Below are 20,779 nucleotides of genomic sequence, written 5' to 3' on the forward strand. Positions count from 1 at the left end.
TTTAAGTAGTTCGATTTTTTTGTAAGAATTCTCAGCAATCTCTCCAGTTAAGTATTTCCAATGGGCTCTAATCCTTTAAACAGTTGCCCACCAAACCCCAAAGGAAGTGATTTTTTTCTCTAAGAAGCTTGTGTAGTGCTGTTAACTTGCTGTATTCTGTCCAAATAAAAATAAGAGAGACAGAAAAATGCAGAGAAATCAGCTGAAATTATTTGGGTGCAGCATTGTGGGCTATGAAATACTGGTGCCATCCTCAGGCTAATACTCACTTTCTTCCTGACTTTGGGTATATCAAATAACTCATCACTTTTATCACATCTGAAAACTCAGGCCACTAAAGCAGAGCACTGTGAAGATTGATTGGTTGTTAGGGAAGTGCCTTGAAGAAGAAAAGCATACCTTAGGCTACATCACAGGAATATCTAAGCCCTTAATCCTAATTGTGATTAAAAGAACTATCAAGGAATATCCAATTTTCAGAGGAATTCACTAAACTTTAAACCCTGTTTCCCAGCTAGAATTGTGATCTAGATGGTACAAAAATAAATAAAAAATCAAGCAAACAGCACCTTCTACCAAATCTTCCTGCAACTAAGCAAAATGTACAATTCAGGATGATATTTCTAAAATAAAACCTTCAATTCTTGTTAAGAGATTATGCAATCATTAAGGGACATGGGAGAGAACATCAAGTATGTGTCACCTACCCAAGGTGAAGATTCAAAAACACATTCATTGTGGATGTTGCCATAAAAAATGAAAAAGCAGATTTCTGCTTTAGCTGCCTTGTTTGGTTTGCTGGGCCAGCCCAGGGGCACTGAAATGCCACATCCCTGAAAATGACTCACAGACACATTTCAGATGGCACTGGCTGCTCACTGGACACAATATTGTGCAAAACTCACCAGGTAAAGAAATAGGCACAGGTTTTATGAATGAGAATGTTTGCCAGCTGTGCTCATACCCAAAGAGCACAAATTCTTTCAATTCTCTTAAAAAAAAAAAAAAATAAACCTGTTCATAAATATCTCACAATAAATGGAGAGGATTAATTAAGATACACCTGGATGCTCTTGGTCATATAAGCCACAAGAAGAGTGGCTCACAATAAATGTCACACAATAAATGTTCATAAATGTCTCACAATAAATGGAGAGGATTAATTAAGCTACACCTGGATGCTCTTGCTCATCTAAGCCACAAGAAGAGTCCCTGTAAGGCAGGAGAGACCTGACAGGGACAATAACGGCAGGGTTAAATGTGTGGGGCACAAATGCCAGGCTGCCAGCAGCAGAAAAGGGAAAGGCAGGCGAAGAGGGAAGGAAATGGATTCCTGCAAGAAACCCCCCAGCCCACAATGCCCGCAGGATGGCCGGGGAGCAGCCGGCAGCCACACCCGGGCAGCAGGGATCGGCTCAGCGCCCCGGGGCCCGCACTGCTCGGGAAGGGACCAAATCAATGGCAATCGAGGATGTGCTGCTCGTTTTCATGGGTTCTGCTAGAGAATTGATTTCGCCTGCGGTTCACACACAGGCTCTGTAACTCCTGCTGAATTCAAGCCGCTTGTGGAGCAGCAAGGAATGCTCTTATTTCTGTCAGTATTGATTTTGAAGCAGAAGTTAAATCATTTCGATTTCAGAATAGTAAAACCCTCCTTTAGCTTCAGACCATTCCTTCCTGGAAAAACTGATGCAGTTTATCCATTAAATATATTAACAGAACACATTTTAACATTTAGAAATTAAAGATAAGTCATTAGCAGCAGTTGGAAAAACAGAAGTGAGGTAGACAGCAGGGTAAATACAATCAGCTGTCTACCAGGCGCTTTTCATCATTTTCCAAAAGGATTTGTTAACAACCAAAACTTCAGAGCATGAAATTAAACCAAATACCACTGAGGAAGGCTTCACAGACAGCTGGCATCTTTATTCCTTCTGCTGCTCTCTTATGAAAACCAAATCCCCAGCAGGGATCAGAGACACAGGGCAGAACTGAAATCGTGAAATATCCCTTCTTCCTTTTCCCCAGAAGATTCTGTTCAGCAAGTGAGAACAGCTCAGTCAGCACTGCTCATTCAGCTCTCTGGGCTGTGCCACATCTGCCATGTGCATGTTTGCATTTCAAGCCCTGAAAACGAAACCTAAGTAGGGTTCTGTAGATTAAAAATGCTCAATTAAAAAGGGCAAATAACATTTTTCAGAAGCTTTGTGTTTGGTGAAGCTTCAGTAAAAGCAAAAGCCACCTCTTTAGCTGTGTTTTAAGATTTTAAATCCATCTGCCTTCCTTCATCACTAGTTGGGTTTTTTCCCAACAGAACTGCCCTCAGCTGGCAGCAAACCATGTCCTGACTGGCCTTTCCTCAAGATTCCTACAGCTGCCTAAGAATTTCAGGAGGAATGAATGTGCATGCCAACCCAGCTGGTATATAGGGTCAGTAACACCTTCAAAAAACTGCATTAGAACAATCAGCAATAGAGAGTTCCCTAACAATGCCCTGAGCACCAAATTCCAAGTGTGCAGCTCAAAAAGGATGGGCAAGGGGCATTCCTGAGCCTGCAGCGTTACTGGAGTGGTCATCTGGAGAAAACAAACATCGATTCCTACCACCTGAGCCACAAAGGGGCACAGTCAGCTCACCTGCTTTTTGATTCTCCAAAACAAGAGAGATCTCACATCATTTTCATGCTTCGAAGACAGACAGATTATTGTCTTCTTATCTCCATATAAAAGGAAGAGTAATTTTATGAGTAAGGGTTCCTAATAAAAACTATCAGAGTTGTAAACACCTTTAATGTAAGTTATCGTTCTACAGGCAAGTTTTAAAGTACCAGTAGCCTGAAATTGCAGTTTTAATAGCTGTCATTAAAACACTTAATTGCACGTTTGTGATTATGTTATTATTACTGGGGTGGAATTGCTCTCTAGAATAGCTCATATACAAGAGTGCACCATCTCCACTGACTGTACAAACAAACCCTTTAGAGTTCCAATGGGGAGCACCACACTTGTTATTATCCATAGTTTTTCACCAACCACGTGTTAGAAAATTTTCTTCCCCAAAGATGCCAAAGTACATTTGATTCTTTAACAACCACTGAGACAACTCCCATGGCCACAGGTTTAGTAGATAAATTACATCTGGCACTTGAACAGGTGAAGAAAAAAAACAACCTTGGAGTTCAGATCTCCTGGCAATCCATCTCTCTGAATTCTGCCAAGGGGCACAGCACAGATCTGTCAGGTTCTGCCTTTATCACCCACTGCAGAAAGGTGCAGATACAAGACTCCACCTGGCTGAGGTTTCTGGATGTCCAGCCTGCTGTCTCAGAACTGTTTTCACTTCCCCACCACCCCCAAGAGTCCGGAGAGGGCTCATGTTCCACCAGCACTTTACACAGGCAGCACACCAAAGTGTTCCTCCACTCGCTGCCATGCCTCACACAGCCCCAGGCAATGGCAGTTCACTTTTTCCCTTCTTTTTTGTACTCCCTGAAAGCCGTGCCCACCAGAAAGGTCCATGGAACTGCAGCCTCAGTCACTGCACTGAAGGATCAGTGGTTCTCTGGCTCTGAAGCTGCAGATGCTGGGCCTGGGCAGGAAGGAGCTGAGCATGGCCAAGAAATGATCTTAGGGAAGGCAGACTCAGATTGGCTCTCAGAAAACAGAGAGCTACCCCAAAATCTTGGTAGCCTCAAACTACGAGACAACATGCAAAGGTACAGCTCCTTTTTAATATCTCCAGCCTGTTCTGTTCCACAAAACAGGAGATACCAGACCCAGAGTGCAGATCATTTGAACATTGCCATTTTAGTTATCTTATTCTCACTTTGGTGTTAAAAATCTGCAGTCCTCCCCAGCAATCTTATCCTGCTATGTAAATCTTTTTAAACAAAATGCCTTATTCAAAGCTTACTATTGTTAGCTGATATCAAATCAGTGTAGCAAATTGCCATCGGAGTATCTTGATCTAATTATGTTCTGGAAAGAATCGAAATAGATCTGAAGAAAATTCAGATAATGGAACAGGCAAAACAAGAAAGGGAAAGGAGGAGCATAAACAAAAGATAAAAGAAGAACAGAGAAAGAAGGATAACGCTCTGAGATACAAAAAATAGGATTAAGTGATACTGAAATTGTGGGGGGTATGTGCAGAGACATCCCACAAAGCAAGAGGAACCCCGGGGATTAAAAATGTTCCCATCATCTACGGCAGAGTATGAAATGACACCATTCCCAGGGACGTGACAATGGTGTGTGTGCGGGAAGTCAGACAACGGGCTGAGCTGAAATCCCTGAGCAGCCAATGCTCGTGGACACCCCGGCAGTGGAGCCAAAACCTTCCCCTCCTGTGGATCTGCCTGTGACTGACAGTCCTGCACGACACTCAGCAATACAGGGGAATTTAACTGGGCATAATGCTCACAAACAGGACAAATATTCCCAAGGATACGGGAAACACATCTTCTTTCATCTGGATGACGTTCAGTACTAAAAAGTCTGTGGGCTCTCAAAAACTATGTTACAATTGCACGTCTTTCAAGATAAAGGGATTAAGAGTCTCTTTCCATTCATTTTTAATGTCTATTTTTATAAGGGTACACCAATTACAGAATATCTTTTTTTTTTCCTTGCCCTATCCCACACAACTTGCCTCAACGTTCTGAGAATCCCAATGCTTAATGTAGAACTCTGTAAATATACCAAAATTAATTACGAAGATTTTGCTACACTTCTCAGGACAAATTCTTTCTCCAAAAAGGCCAGTCCTAAAGGGAAGAGGAATATCTTTCCTGTCTGTAAGTACACACTTAGAATCCTTTAGTGCTGGAATTAGAAGGGATGTGTGAATACCAGCAGTGTCAAAATACAAAGGGTCCTGAATGAAAACCCACACCTCTGTAAAGGGAAACAACTCATTGTAATTTGCACCTCTTTTGCAAGCATAGCCCTTACAAATAGCTCATTGCAAAGAAACCCATCCAAAATAAAAATACGGCGAATTCACTCCACAAATTGCAGCTACACAACCCAGAGAGGCAATTCTAAAGTCCTAGGGTGTGGTTTAGTTCTCCTGCTAATAACAAGCTGTTAGTAACAGGATATAAAGCCACTTTCGGAATCATTTTTCTCAGAGGGACACGAACATTGACCCAGGGAGGACCCGCGTGTCTCAGAGCAGCATCAGGTTAAGTTTCTGATCCACAACCTTAACAATCCAGATTTCTCTCCCTGCTGATTTCCCTGGCCCAAGCTGCCAAGGAAAGCAGACTACAGCCAGCAGCCTCAGAGGAAGGAACCAGCCTCCTTTCAGGCAGATAAAGGTTGGCTTGAAACAGAAGCCAACAATATTCCTGGGCCTAATCAAAGACTTTTTTTCACTACCTTTTACAGTCATTTTCTTTGTACTTCTGGCACCATCTTTGTTAGGAAGATTTATTGTCTGCTTTTTAAAATTTATCAGTTTGCAACAGCCACCAGATGAAGGGATCTCTTAAATCACTCTGTATGGGGAGAGTGTGAACATGTGTCTTACAGTCAGAGCTTTAAACTCTCCCATTATGCAAAACCTCTTACAAACATCAACAATGAGAGGAACATTTTTGAGACAGTTATACTCAAGACATGCTGTTTACAACGTGCTCTATGTTCTAAAGTTATTGAATTACAATTATTCAAATTGATTGTATCCGTTAAAGACTAAAAAGGATATTTTTAAAGTTATATGGGAAATTAAGAGACTAACAGATTTATTTGTTGATTGATAATACCTGGCAAAATAAAGGTTTCAGACAAGAAAGTTAAACATTACTATTTAAGTCACCACTCTAATTTATTTTAAAAAGGTCTATTTACTTAACTATTTAAGTTACAAATCCAAGCAACTGTTGCATCATCTTACAGAACTGGGATCACTGTTGAATATCAGGGCACGATAATAGGATAGATAAAAGTTCTCTGAAAGAGAAAGCACCAGAACCAGCAGCAAGGTGGGGTTGGTCAGCCCTTCATTTGAATGTAAATGTAATTATGAGGCAGGCAGTTGGGCTGACGTCAGACAAGATCTTGGTAAACCATTACCACCAGCACCTGGTAACACAGTTGATAATAAAAGAGGATGAAGTAGAAGATTCTAAGCAGAGTGGCATTATTAGAGAAAACACAAATATTTTTGAGCAGTCAAAGAAGACACTGAAGACCAGGATGTTGTGACGCCGTGTTTACAGCCTGGGCCAGCCATGTACGTGAGCTCGCTGTTGGAGGAGCCCAGCATGTACCCAGGACCTACCAGGGCCAACAACAACAACCTGCCCGTGCAGAACTTCGTGTCTGCTCCAGCCTACCCCGAGTACCTGGGCTACCACCCCGTGCCAGGCCTGGACAGCCACGGGCAGGCGGCCTGGGGCTCCCACTACGGCGCCCAGCGCGAGGACTGGAGCGCCTACGGCCCGGGCCCTGCCAGCGCCGCTGCCCACATCAACGGCTCGTCCCCTGGCCAGGGCTCCTACAGCTCTGCTGACTACAGCTCCCTGCACCCCGCGCCTGCCGCTGCGCCCCTGCCTCCTGGAGACAGCGTCAGCGCCCAGCACGGCTCGCCCAACAGCCAAAGGCACGGCTCCTACGAGTGGATGAGGAAAACGGTGCCAACCAACGCTGCTGGTGAGTGGAAATTCGACTTCCAGCCTCAGAAAGCATCTTTTGCTATCACTGAGCTTAGAAATAATTGACTTTACTTGAAGCACATAGTTGATGGGTCATTTAGGACATTTATTTAACCTACCGCTGTTTAATGCGGTTTTAGCTAAATTTCTGCTAGTCTCACTTTCTCCCATAAAGCCTTTATGTGGTTGCTGTAGTGGAATGGCTGATGTGGTCAGACATGGCTGGAGCTCAGCTCCAGGGATCCCTGTTGGAACATTCTGTAAAGCATTTGGTGTGATAAACATGATTATCATGAAAGGGTTACAGAGCAAACCAGCTACATTTAACAGTTACAGACAGAAATACTACATGGTTATTTTGTGCTGCAGGGGAGATATCAATATAGACCCAGGCTGATCTTTTTAATCTTTACAGACTTCTCAATAATTATAAAGAAAACTATGTGCTCTGATCTAACTGCAGTGATTATGCAATTTTCTGCAATTTTCCCATGTCTCATAGCTTTCTGCTCAGATTTATTAGACGAGCACAAATATTCCTTGAGAAGCAATCTGACTCAAACAACCAGCACAGACTATTCTGTTTGCAGATCACATAATTCCTCGGTTAAGCTTCCTTTTCATTTAATTTCACATCAGTCTTACTTTCCTTACGTGCCAGAATTTTTCAGCTTCCACAATTACACAATTAGAAACCTCTTTTCCTGCAAGTGCCACTCAGTGATGCGCCTGCTCTTGCCACAAGCTGCCTGCCAGATGAACCTTTCCATGTGTATTCCCAAGGTGGAAACTGGGTGTAGCAAGATTTGCTAAATCTGTTGTTAAGGTTAAAAGTAGTAAGTGTGTGTTAGGGAGCATCAAAGAAATGCTCCAGAGAAAGCAGAGTAAGTACAATTGGAGCAATCTCAGAAGACACAGAAAATCTGAGCTGCTGCTTCAGACAAAATCCTCCTTCAAATGGTTATTACTCAGGAGCAAAATTAGCCTGGTAATTGTTTGTTAATTACAAAGCAGGCACACGTTGTTTTGCCTCTGTTGCTAAATATAAACGCCTGGTGAACATTAGGATATCACAGTGCTCTGGGGCCACTCGGAGCCTCCACAAAGGCCTTCAAAGCCAGGCAGATTCACTCTGCTTTGCCCCCTTCCGTATACTCATGTAAATCCCAGTAATTTCATTAACATCATGGGAGATCGCCAGGTGTAGAAGTGATGCAAGACTTGAGTGTAGATCAAATTCAGCTGAGACTACAGAATGTCAATGAGGCAGCCCTGGCTGGGTCATGTTGGTATTGAATTTTCAATGGGTGGCATTCTTGAAGAATAACATTCTTAAAGTTTAACACACTTGAAAATCTAAATCCTTGCTTTGTACTTATTGAACAGCCTTGGAAGACCCTGAAAGGTTTCTCATGCACTTGTCCAAATGTATAAAATATATTTGCAATTCAGAGAGACAGTTTTGGGCCTAAATTCATCTCTAGTCTAAGAACTGCTTACACAGGATTTACACACATTCTGAAATATTTTATGAACCATTCGGGACAGGTGGAATGGAGCCCATCAATAGCATGACCTGAGGCTGTGCATTCCTAGAACCCAATCCTTTGAAGTGTTAAAAACAGCCAAGGACTTCACAGAAGTGAGCTCAAGGCATCAACCCACCTTAAAAAAGAGATCGTGAGAGTAAAGCACAAATGTGGCAATTGTGCAAAACAAGAAAAGTACCAAAGAGACTTGGCTTTTCATTGGTGTTTAAAAAAAAAAAAAAAAAAAAAAGAAAAAAAACAGAAAATTTTTACCCCGACACAGAAAAAACTGTGATGAATGGAATAAAATTCAAATAAATCACAAGGCTAAAATTACATATGTAACTGCTCTGCAGCACCTTATCAATGTTTTCTCCAGAAGAAAACTGACTTGATGCCATTATAACCCCTCTTTGGAGCACACTTGCTTTTTTTCCTTATTCCCATAATATTATTTGGGTTATCAAAGTAGCTACTGGTTCCTCTCCTTCAATGTTATCAGTGCTTAATAACGTTCATTGCCTTAAAATCCCAGAATTAGAGCCCTAAACTCTACAAATACATTTCTATGCATAAAGATGTGTATGTCCTTAACTCCAGCAGTGTGTACACACATCAATGTATGTGAGAAGAACGGAGTAACAGAAACCACAACACATCTCACTGATGAGGGAACCTCCTGAAATACTGTCCTCAAGACAGCAGGAAGTATTTTGAGTGAGGGGATGTCAGTGGGAATTGTTTCTTCTCTGTTTAGACTCTATTAAAGACACTACGTTCTGATTGAATATTCTTATTTAGTATTTGATACAAAAAAAAAATCAACTGCAGGTAAAGTGAAATGAAAATTTACCTGATCAAGTCACTCTTCAGGATGAAACAAGATCACAAAGACAGAAGCACTCTGTCCTTTCAACAGATAAACAGTGATTTGAAATGATGCATCCTCTGACTAAAAGACCAGAACTGTATATTCAGAACCAACCCTTGTTTTACTTTAAACATGCAAACATTGCAAATATATAAAGCAATAAGAAATTCTTAAAAAACCAAACATGGAAAGTGGGCTTGGAAGAGATCTTCTCAGTCAGGCCTTCCAAGTGAGGAAAAGAAGATCTAAAGAATTCCTGACAGTCTGATCCTGGTTTTACTGAAAATCTGTGATAAAATCTGCCATTGACTTCAGTTATGCTGGAGCAGAACTTCCAATTATTTTCTAAACCCTGTGTAATCAACAGGGTTAAGATGTGTATTTTCTGAGAGCCAGACAACCTTCAAAATGTAAAACTCACTAAAAAGGGCCTAGAAAAAGGTTTTAAAACTTCATATGAAACTTCATCTGGGAGTGACCCCTCTCAGAAAGAGAAGGGACTTTAACAGGACTAAAAAAATATCAGCATGATTTTCGTATGTTACAAGCTCAGCCACAGGATTTTTTTATTTTTTTTTAAACTATAGCAAACACATTTTATGTCTTTGTTTAAACAAGCAGTGATGTACAAGTAATTCAGACTACAGAACAGCAGAAACACGGCCAGAAAGCAAAACAGAAAAGCAGGAAAAAAGGCCAGGCCCCTGCTTTAATGCTAATTTATTTTTCTTTGTAAATTAGTTGTGACATCTATTTTCCACTGGCCTACATTGTCTGAGGTTTTGAGGCCTATCTGTCATATTGAGGCAACAGACCCTTTTAACACTTCACTTTGCTTTGATATGCAGTCTTGTCTCTTCCTTCTCCCTCTTTTCTTCAGGAGTTATATTGCCGGAAAGGGTGATGATTTTCACAGCAAATAAAGAGGCCTTCTCCCAGCTTTATTGTCTTCAGAAGAAATACTCTGTGAATTTTATGACCAAGGGGAATGGGGAAAACTACTCCTTTTCTCCACCCCCTCAAATCATGGTTATATTTGCTGATTATAGCGAGGCCGGAATAACCTTGTTGAATTTTAACTTGTTTTCAAAGATTCCCTCTAAGCCCTCAGTTTACAAGGAACCTGAATATCTATACTATTGTTAGCATTAGAACTATCACTGAGGGCAAATATTTCAAAGCCAACGATTTGTACCATGCAAAAAGTAAACTTAGTTGGATGATTTAGTCCTGCAAATTTAGACAGGAAAATCTTCTATGCTGGAAGTTGAAGTGGCATAGGATTTGGGAAAATATCCCTATTTATGCATATTTCAGCTCTGTCTACCTTCAGATAAAAATATCCCAGTCTGTCCTCGGTGTCGGTCCAAAATTAAAGAGAACTGAGGAAAAAAATATTCCTTCATCTATTTCTGTCCCTTTTTCCTCTGCTAAGATGAAAGCGTCTGACATTTGTTTAGGGCTTGTAAATTCCAAACCAATTGGCTTGTGTTTCTGAATGTGAAAGGGGTTCTTGATAAGATCTCCTTGTCGCTCCTTTGTGTGGCGTGTGCTTCATCTTAACACCTCAATGGATTTTAGGGAACCACTTTAAAGGAGTCTTTGTCCTACAGTTTGTCCCAGAAAACTCACATCAAAAAAAACCTGGGAAGATCAGAAGCAAAAAGGAACACTATCTAGTTGGCTGTTGAAAGTGCAAAGGAGAACAAATAAATTGCAGACTGATCTCTCTAGATTATTATTACATGAAGAATTGCTTAAAAATTATATTAAATGAGAGATACATTCTCATACATATCCTATATATTGAAGAATATTTCTTTTATACATTAAAGAGAGGATGATCCTGAAATCATTTTACAAGATTTCATTGCCTCATCTTACAAATTGCCAAGTACCTCCAGCTCTAAAGGGAAGCCCAGCACAGAGTACCCTCAGGAACATCCTACGGGCACTCAGCACCTGGCAAGACTCGACCTTTTTGAAAAAGTAAATTAAGATATTATTGAACTTCAAAGTTTATCCTATGGCCATGCAAGAAAGGAAAAGCATTTCTAGGAGGACACATCGTTGTCTTTAAGTCTGATAAAGAATTAGGCCACAGTACAACGGCACAAATTGTGACTGAAGCTCAGTCTTGAAATCCTGGTTATTTCTGCTCTCACACACAAGTCACTTCACTGAGCACTGAAATGAAACCCCCTTGAGATTAATATAGCCAGCACCAATTATGTACTGCTATCAATTATTTAAGATGCTTCAGGGTGTTTATCACTTAAGAGCTTCACATATTTAAATGTATGTTTACAGAGAGAGGGAAAGACAGTTCTGGTAAGCAACACTCTTACTTCACCCTGCACCTCTAGTCCTCCTCTGAACCACAGAAAATGATCCCACACAAGTATTTTGTAGTTTAATTAATGCCTGTGAAATGCCTGAGATGTTTGCAAGCTGCTCTGGAAAATCCAACTCAATCTCTGAATATCCTTTCCTTTCTTTCCTCACCAGGTAAAACAAGAACAAAAGAAAAGTACCGGGTTGTTTACACAGATCACCAGAGACTGGAATTAGAGAAGGAATTTCACTGCAACAGATACATCACAATCAGGAGGAAGTCAGAACTGGCAGCAAACCTGGGACTCTCGGAAAGACAGGTACAGAGAGCTCCCCCCAGGTGTGCCCACAGTGGCCAGGGGACACGGCAGCAGCCACCTCCTGCCTCTGCATTTGACACACAGAGAAGCCACCACAAAACCCCACAGTTATTAACAAGCTCATTTGACACAACCCTCCAGTTATATGGAGCTCAACACTGGGAATTAATTTATAGTTTAAAAAGTAGTTATTCTTACTTTCCACCTTGGAATTTAAACACTTCTGCTTAACAGGATCTTAGCGATGGTCCCAATGGTTACAACATTCATAGTTTTATTTTTTCTTGAAATCACACCAAATAATGGCCAGCAAAAAAATCCAAAGCATTTGATATGTTTCAGCTGGAAGACAGGAAAGTTAAAACTCAATCCAACAAGATATCCACGGGGTTTTTTTGTTACAAATATATTGCCACAGTTTCCACAGGCCACATTCTTCCTCTGTCAGATTTCCGCATATTCAGGAGGGTTTTACAGCCTTGGATTTTCAAGCCAGGATCTCTTTTTGCCCCCCATATGTGTAGCCAAGACTCTCCATCCAGGGAATGTTCAAGTGCACACTTGGATCCTTGCTCCCTTGGAGAGCAGCTTTGCCTTCACTCGTATCTGGCACACATTTAACCTCTGTCCTGGGTAAAGGCAGGTTCATGAGCAGAGGAATTGAGGGTGAATCCCCTAAAACCCCTGTGCTGGAGAGCACCTTTCCCAAGCACAGCTCTGCAGTGTGTGGATATAATAACTGCTGCGTCTAAGCCTCCAGAATTGCAATGGTTCTGCTCCAGCTGGAGGAGAAGGGCAGATTTGGTGATACTGAATTAGTCATCTCATTTAAAAACCAGATTATTGCCCCGAGGTAAATATAAACTAGAGGACTTTCTTTTTAGAATTTTACAAGCTTTTGTTCTTTCTAAATATACACACTAAGATGTCTTAAAATGTTCCTCTTGTGATTCTGCACTCAGTCTGTGGAAAAGCATGGAACAAAGAGGGACCAATAGAGGCTGGAAGCATAGGAATGCTGAGACAATCAGTGGTATTTTAGGATAAAGCACTGGAATTTTATAAACATATTTTAGTGCAGTGATGTTCAGTCCCAGACCCAAATAGCAGAGAGGGCACTGCACAGCCTGTGAGTGCTCCCAGGCAGGAACAACAAAAACTAAGTTTATCATGGATGGACTAAAGTTTGTCACACAGTAGGACAGAGCTGCACTGGAAAATTTTCAGAGAACTGCAATTATGAGAGATTTGCAACCTCCACCTGAATGTTATGCAAGGTGGCTGATTTAGAACACAGACATACCTGGAGTCACCAGTGATCCTGCAGAAAATCAGCAGGCTCCTTTTACAGAGCTGCTGCTCCTAATGCCACCCCATTTTTAACTGGTAAAGTTCCTTCAGGTATAATGTAGAAATACATAATTGATCTGCATTTCCACAGGACAGACAGAGCTAAATGCTTCTTCATGCCAATATCAGTATTTTATATTTAAAAAATAAATATAAAGCACTGAGGTTTTTAATACAAAGCAAGGGTACAACTTGCTGTATTGTATTGTATTTAACACACCTTAAAGGCTGTAACAAATACTGTGAATTAAGAACACAGTTAGCAAGAAGGAAAATACAAACAGAAGTTCCTCCTCATTCACACTTTCACATAAGGAAAGAAAAGAGAGATACTTCAAGTAGATTTTAAACAGCTAAGTCTTTCACCTGCGCAATGAGCCTGGGAAATTGACTGTCTGTAAGTAATTTATATGTATAACAGTACACATGTATCTGTAAAATACATGTTTAAATATATATTCCAGTAATAAAAAACAATCAAAACTTTTAAATACATAAGAATATGTGCACACACAAAAATCACTCACAACATAAATGAAGAAAAAGAACCCTCACTACTCAGCTTTGAATTAATCTGTAACATAGCTAATAAAGAGATCTTCACAATTAATCCATAAGTGCATCTTGCTAAATTATGACACTGGGCAAATCTGAAAGGATGAACTCTGTGGCCTCTCAGTCTCAATGAGTTCATTGATTTCTGTGTTCCTAAATATAACAGTGTGTGCACTTTACTCCAGGCCCAAGACAAAAAGGAAATCAAGAAAGAAAAAAAATCAAATTTCCATTGATTATTATGCCAAAAATTAATACAGAATAATGCAAAAACTTTTCACTGCACAAATTCAGTATTTTGGTTTGTGGAGGATTTTTTTGTTTGGTTTTAGCTTTGGGGCTTTTTTTTCTTATGACTTTTCATTTGTTTGCTTTGAGTTTTGGGTTTTGAAATAGTAATTTGTGAACTTACCTATATTTCCATTGCTATAATAACTGTAAAAGGTTGAGCAGCACTTTGAATTAATCAGGTATCATTTATAATGCCCCAGGTGAAAATCTGGTTCCAGAATCGCCGAGCAAAAGAGAGGAAATTGCTCAAGAAGAAAATCTCGCAGTTTGATGGCAGCGGGGGCTCAGCTCAGAGTGACTCTGGGTCACTCAGCCCAAATGAACTGTCAAATTCTCTGTTCCCACCACCACATGGAATCAATGGATTACAGCCTAATGACATTCATCAAGTCATCGTTTCAGAATGATCAGAGGGGGGAAAAAACCCCAACAAAACAGGAAAAAAGAAAAAGGAAGAATGGATTTCTCCATCGCTGCCACCCCTCACCTTGGAAACTCAACTTTGCAAGGGACCATTTCCACTTCTCTGCCTTCAGAGTGCTGATTTCTAAGCAGGAAAGCTGAGCCTATAACCAAACTATTTTAATTATTGCAAAAATCTCAGGGACTTTGTGCTGCTAAGATTGATCTCTGGGTATCTTTGCTAGCAGGTAATTTGCTTCAGACACTGACACAAGGAATGATGCTGCTGAAGATTCACTACAGGTAGTTCTAGTCTGATCATACATACACACAGAAAACTAAGAGAACTGATTATAAAATAGAGTCCTATTGCAGAAAATATAAGAATCTGGGTGTGTTTTGGTTTGTTCCATTTATATAATTAGAGGAGACTGTAGATGTTAATAAATATTTACACTTAAATGGACTGAAAAGAATGCTACTTTTTGAAAACAGCAAAACCATTTAAAACACTTCTAAATGCTCAAGGAACACAATAATGTTGTTATACCAACATATTGCATTTAACACAGATCATCTCTGCCCTGTGGAATTGTATTCAAGCAATAGTTACAGATACAGAATATACCAATCCTGCCAAGATTTGTTCAACTGTAAGAAATGCAGCAATTTCTCATATACATTAGAAAATGCCGGATAATTTGGAAGATAAGTATCACCCCAATCTTCTAGGACTGCACATATTATTGCTCAAAAATCTGAGCACAAATGGAATGGAAACAGAAGTGTTACTACAAGCAAACCACCAAAAAGCAAATACAGAATTTGCTTGACATCTTCAAACATTTGAAGTGAACCAGGAGCAGTCTCAGGCCACTGATTTTATCCCTGACACTTCTCTGGGGCTGAAGGCAACAACTCTCCCAAAGTAGCTGAGAGGGTATTTTGAAGCTGTCACCTGCAGCTGAGCAATCACAAAAGGAATGTTTATGTCATGGGCACCCCTGAAAGAGGACAAATTAAGGACATCATCCCAGTGGGGTCGGCTTTAATTACTCCATGTGGTAGGTGAGAGGGTAGCAGTGGTATCTGAAAGATAAGTGATGAGTCTGGAAAAAGGTAGAAAGAAAACCCAAAGCACTAAAAAAATCTCCCAAGCCCTTCAGTACTATTATTCTTTAAAATTTCTTAATATGACCTTTTTGCTAGTATACAAGTGAACAGCTCTCTTGGGAAAATGTAATACTCCTGAAAATGTCAGGGGGAGCAAAGGCAATAAAAAGGGAAAAAAGCAAAACACAAACAGAAAACAGCATTAAGAAAATCACACGTCACTTACTTCAGCAACATCAAACTCCTGCCCTCAGAAACAGCAGAATAAATTCTGCTTTTCTCCATGTCAATGAGCATTGATAATGCACTGAGCACCATGGACAGAACTTGTCAAAGCTCTCATCATCTGGACTCAAAACACTGGATAACAAATTTGAGGCTATGCTTTACTATTCCCCGTTTATTTTAAAATAACTCTTTTAGAGTAACGCCATGAAAGCAATTCTGTTGGAAGTTACAAGAATAACACTCATCAGAACTAAATTCTGAATTATATCTTTGTAGACATGCCTCAAACTAAACTAGTCAGAAATCCTGTAACACAGATTAAGACCTTACTCACTGTAAACATTTGGTGGGTGGTTCCCCAATAGATTTTCTAGTCATCTCCTATCATATGGTTCAAAATAAATAGGTGTATTCTAATGCAAACAAACTGTAAAGAGAAAATCTTGTGTATATAAATAGTTATAAAACTCAGCCCCATGAGAAATTGAGAGTCCATCTGCATGGGTTTAACTCAGGATCTCCTAAATCCACTCATTCCAGTGGGATCACATGGACATTTGAGGAGCCAGAGCACGTTGTGGCACATGCACACATTGAGCTGGTTCTGTTCAGATTCACAGACATGCACATGTGACACACACATGCCTTTTCTCTCTGCTCTTCAGTCAAATAAATCCAGATTTTCTTTTTCCTTGGAAAAGGAAGTTTCCCCAGTTGCACCAGCCCCTCTGCCTGGGTTGTCCTTCTATACATGAAGGATATAAAAGATAAAATAATCTCTCAGGAAACTCAGATTTTACATATACAAGAAAAAAGGGAAGTGAACCTTTACCTCAAATCAGCACAAGGGCGATTTCTATGGAAACCAGGAGAGGGCTTTTGTGAGCCTTAGCAGTGGTACAGAATTGGAGAGAGAGAGAGAAACCTTCTTCTAGTTCTCAGATTTTTTTTCATCTGATCAGTTTTCATATCATCAAGGAGGAATAGCCAGTACACACAACACACCATCCATTATATCTGTGTATTAGAAAAGCACTGCTTCAGATTTCCCTTCTAATTTATGACAAAGTTGAAATGAAACACAGTTATTTACCAGGCTCACATTGAACATACTCAAATCATCATCTTGCAGATTCTAAGCAAGCTCCAGGCAGTCAGGAAAAACCACCCTGCCCTGACAAACTGCCCAGAGGAGCCACTGAAACCACTGACTGCACTCAGAACCACCACAGCTGATAAAGGAATCACTCTAAATGAGCCCATTTTAGATGTTTTTAGAGTTGGAATGGGATACAAAGCACCTCCTCTGGCATGTTTAATACCAGTCTTGTCAATAAAACTGTTCCTCTTTTTCATGATCTTTAACCTGAGTTTTATCCATCAGATGTGTTTTAAACCCATCCCAAGCATATGTTAATATTAGGGGAGAGTCTCTTTCATCCACTAGATAATGATCTCTAAGCCTACAGAGTGGATCAGATTATTTTCTCTGACTATAGTTCAGTCAAGTAAGAAGTCATCCCCCTCATCTGTTGCTGTGCATAACTACCCCCAATATGGATCCCAACATCCCTTTCAACCTAAGTGCAGTGGCACAGCTGCTTCTCAAAATAATCTAAGGAAAAAATTACTAAACTCTTTTACACTAATTACTTATTTTTTAAACTCCATCAGGGAGTGATTTAACTGCAGTCAGAGTACCAGCTCAGGAGGCTGCAAAGGCAGAGAGAGGGGAAAATGGCAAGCTCAAAGAAAATCCTTACCCTGCCTCTGGCAGCCCTTAGACACTGGGTCAGGCTGCAGCCATGCCACGAGCCAGAAAACATCATCCCAAACCAAAACACAGATGGAGCACTCCCTGCTGGCACATTTCAAAGGACTCCAGGGCAGCCTGAGAGGAGCCCATCCATGAGTCATGTTCTGCCAGCACGGGAGCACGAGATGGGGATGTGCACGGGGATGGAGGCACCACAAAGTCCTGGCACTCCACCAGTTTCTGGGCAGCTGTGTTTGACTCTTCAGCATTGCCTCTGTGAAGGGGAAACTTCAGCAGATGTGACCTGCCCCTGTGTTTAAATTTCTGTTTACATGGATGGAACACTAAAGGCTATAAATAATATTTTTCAATATTTATCTTTCTTCCTTTGAAGACTTCTCCAGGGACTTTATTTATACTCTCCCTTAGCACTGTTAAGCAATTAAAATGATAATAAATCAAATGCCATCCTTTGCACCCAGTGGTTCTCTTCCCCAAGCCCTGCAAGTTTCCTGTTCTTCACTGTATGTGAATAGAAAACCATCACACTGTTGGAATTCAGCAGATTGACTGGTGGTTCCAGTTTGCAAGGCAGTGAGCCCCTTTACCACCACGCTGCTATCAAAAGAAAACTGTGCACCACACAATTCTGTCTAATTCCAGCAGCCAGCAAATCCTTTCTGACATTTATCTGAATCATCTCAATTCTTATGAGGACCCTGAGAGGGGCCAAGGCTTTGGCAGAACTGCCCTCCTCAGTCCCACCATCCAGAAATACTTCAGCAAGAAGGGCCTCTGGCACAAACTGCTCTTGCTGACACTCAGTGTAGCAGCACAGTGATTTTGATTTATGAATTAGCTTCTAAATATTGATCAGTGGGAGAAAATAAAGAAAAATACAGAGGTACCCTCAGTTACAGATAGCTTAGACTAGGAATAGGAAAGTACCTCATTGTAAGATATTTACATTATCAGTTTACAAAGACTTTAAACCCCTAACTGGCTGCTTGTAGTAGTCATCATGGCCAAAAAAAAACCCCACCCTGGACCAGAAACCTGACAACCTCTTGAAACTTCGATTATTTTTGAACATGGATCTACATCAATCAATCTATTATTTAAAAGCACAAGATGTTAAATATGAAGCTGCTAAGCAAAGTACCTTTCCAATTAAAAAAAACTTCTTTTCTTGGTTTGTTAACACCTCAGACCCTCATTATAAAGAGGTCACACAGTAAGTTATGCTTCATTTTGCACTCAATTCAGCAAATCATTGCACCACCTGCTTTGGAGCTGATGCCTTAATGCCATCACATTTGTCCTTCTGGCACAATGTCCATTTAAGTGTCTGTAACATTGGCTTGTTTATTAAATCAAAACCCAGGTTGCATTAAATGGAGGATTTTCAATTAAACACGAGACTGTGCTGAATGTGTTCCTGTTGGCCAGACCTTGCCCTGAGTGTCACCATTGTTGTATTGAATATAAGAGCTGAATTGCAGACAATTCCAGGGGATTTATTTCACTTTCCAGCAACACATTCTTCTTGTTCCTTCCTCTTTCAACCTCGTGGAATTGTCAAGCTCTTACAGCACTTACCTTTTTGGTTTTCACACCAGTTAAAGCAAACATTCAGAATTTAACAGAGAGTAAAATAAAGTCCAGTACCTTATTAATACTCCTACATATAACTTTATTTCAGTTGTTTCAACGCTTTCTTCCCATTGGTTATGAATCTATATGAAGATTGAGTACCAAAAAAAAAATCAGATCCTTAAGTATAGAATAATTTCCTCTTTTTTATCATGTTTCTAAACAGAGGATGTATTTTCAGTATTTGGACAATTACTTACCTCCTCCACAATTTACTGCAACATTCAATGCTAAATAAGAAAAAAGTATTTTGACAAAAATAGAAGAACAAAATTTCATTTTGTAACAACTTGCCTCTTTAATTGTTTTCTCTAGCTTGGAGTGTGATTTACCTGCAGCTCCACATAAGATGGATAAGCAGCACTGATAAAACTGTAGCTCAATAAAGTGTTACTTTCGGAGGCAACAAAAACTTTCACTGTCAAGTCATCTGCATTTTGCTGCAGTCTAGAAACTCCTGAAAAAAAATAAAGATGATTTATGAGGAAAGTATTTTCCTGGGAACAACAAATAGGGATGGAGATCATTCCTTATTAGAGTACCTGTGGGTCAGGAATTCTGATTTGGACACATACCAGAGCCAACACTTTATAGGAGCTACACTAATACTAAAAAGCACCAACATCCCCTCTCATAATTTCGCTTTTCATTCTGTTGCAATTACAAACACCAATAGTTTTTGGATTTTTTTTTTTCCACTTGCAGTAGGTAATTAAGTGCTTATTACCTCAATATTAGCTTACACCTGTGTGCTGATGGGGGCATTCCCTTGAAGTATTCTGAGATGGATTTTTCCCCCAGTTTTGCTATTTTTATGTGGATTTTCTTCCCTCTCACCACCCCGTCAGGCTGCACAGAACTCACTTTGCAAACCCACCAACAAAGCCCAAAGCTCCGGGAAAACTCCACGACTCCCTTATCTTCACCTCAGGTGCCCCGGGGAGCGACACGGCGGGGAAAAACACAGGTGGGGAAGGGCAGAAAGCGCTACTTGGCTGCTTTTATTAAAACCGTCACAGAAACACACCTGGAAAAGAGGTTAGAAGGAAAAAAGGTTAAAAGAAAGGATCAGCACCTGCCCCCGCTTTCCCTCAGGAGCCGCTCGCGCACCTGAGGGAGGCGCGAGGGGGAGGTATGAATGTGGTAACAACAGTCCCTTGTACCCCTAAGAGTTGGAAGAATTTATTTCTTTATTATTATTTTTGAAAGCAAATTAAAATCCAGACAGGTTTTTATTTTGGGTTGTGGGGTTTTTTTGGTTTTTTTTGTTTTTTTTTTTCCCCTGGCTTCCCTGTAACCAACAAATTAAAGCTCCGCCCGGGAGCCGCCGGTCACCCTCACGCACCTGAGGCGGGGGCGGCCGGAGGGGAGACCAGGAGAGTACCAAACGCTAAAGATAGTAGAGATATTCCGCTTCCTCGTACACGGAAAGCTTAGAGCGAGTCTTCGTAAACAAGCTAAAAACAGTCCAACAAGGCCATTCCGGCTTCGCTATAACCACCAACGCTAAATCCTCTCAGCAGCTCCCCGTGCCGGCTCGTTACCCGGGCGGGCACCGCGCGCATCTGAGCGGCCGCCTGCGGTCACCATCCCCGGCTGCCAGCCGCTCCCCAGCACCTCGGCGGAGGGCAGGGCAGCCGGTGGCGGGGGCACACGGTGACGGGGACAGCCGGTGAAGGGGACAGCCAGCCCCGCTCCGCACGGTGAGCCCCGGTACA

At 40.9% G+C, this 20,779-nt stretch overlaps 1 protein-coding gene across 1 annotated transcript; it reads left to right on the plus strand.

Annotated features, from left to right (window-relative positions):
* Positions 1-6,236: 6,236 nt before the first annotated feature.
* On the plus strand, positions 6,237-14,384 carry CDX4 (caudal type homeobox 4). The gene is made up of 3 exons (XM_066333755.1): positions 6,237-6,657; positions 11,568-11,713; positions 14,110-14,384. Exons 1-3 carry the CDS (start codon positions 6,237-6,239, stop codon positions 14,314-14,316), a joined length of 774 nt encoding a protein of 257 aa, XP_066189852.1. The 3' UTR covers positions 14,317-14,384.
* The last annotated feature ends 6,395 nt before the right edge of the window (positions 14,385-20,779 follow it).

Source organism: Sylvia atricapilla, chromosome 21, assembly GCF_009819655.1.
Source record: "Sylvia atricapilla isolate bSylAtr1 chromosome 21, bSylAtr1.pri, whole genome shotgun sequence".
Taxonomy (NCBI): Eukaryota; Metazoa; Chordata; class Aves; order Passeriformes; family Sylviidae; genus Sylvia; species Sylvia atricapilla.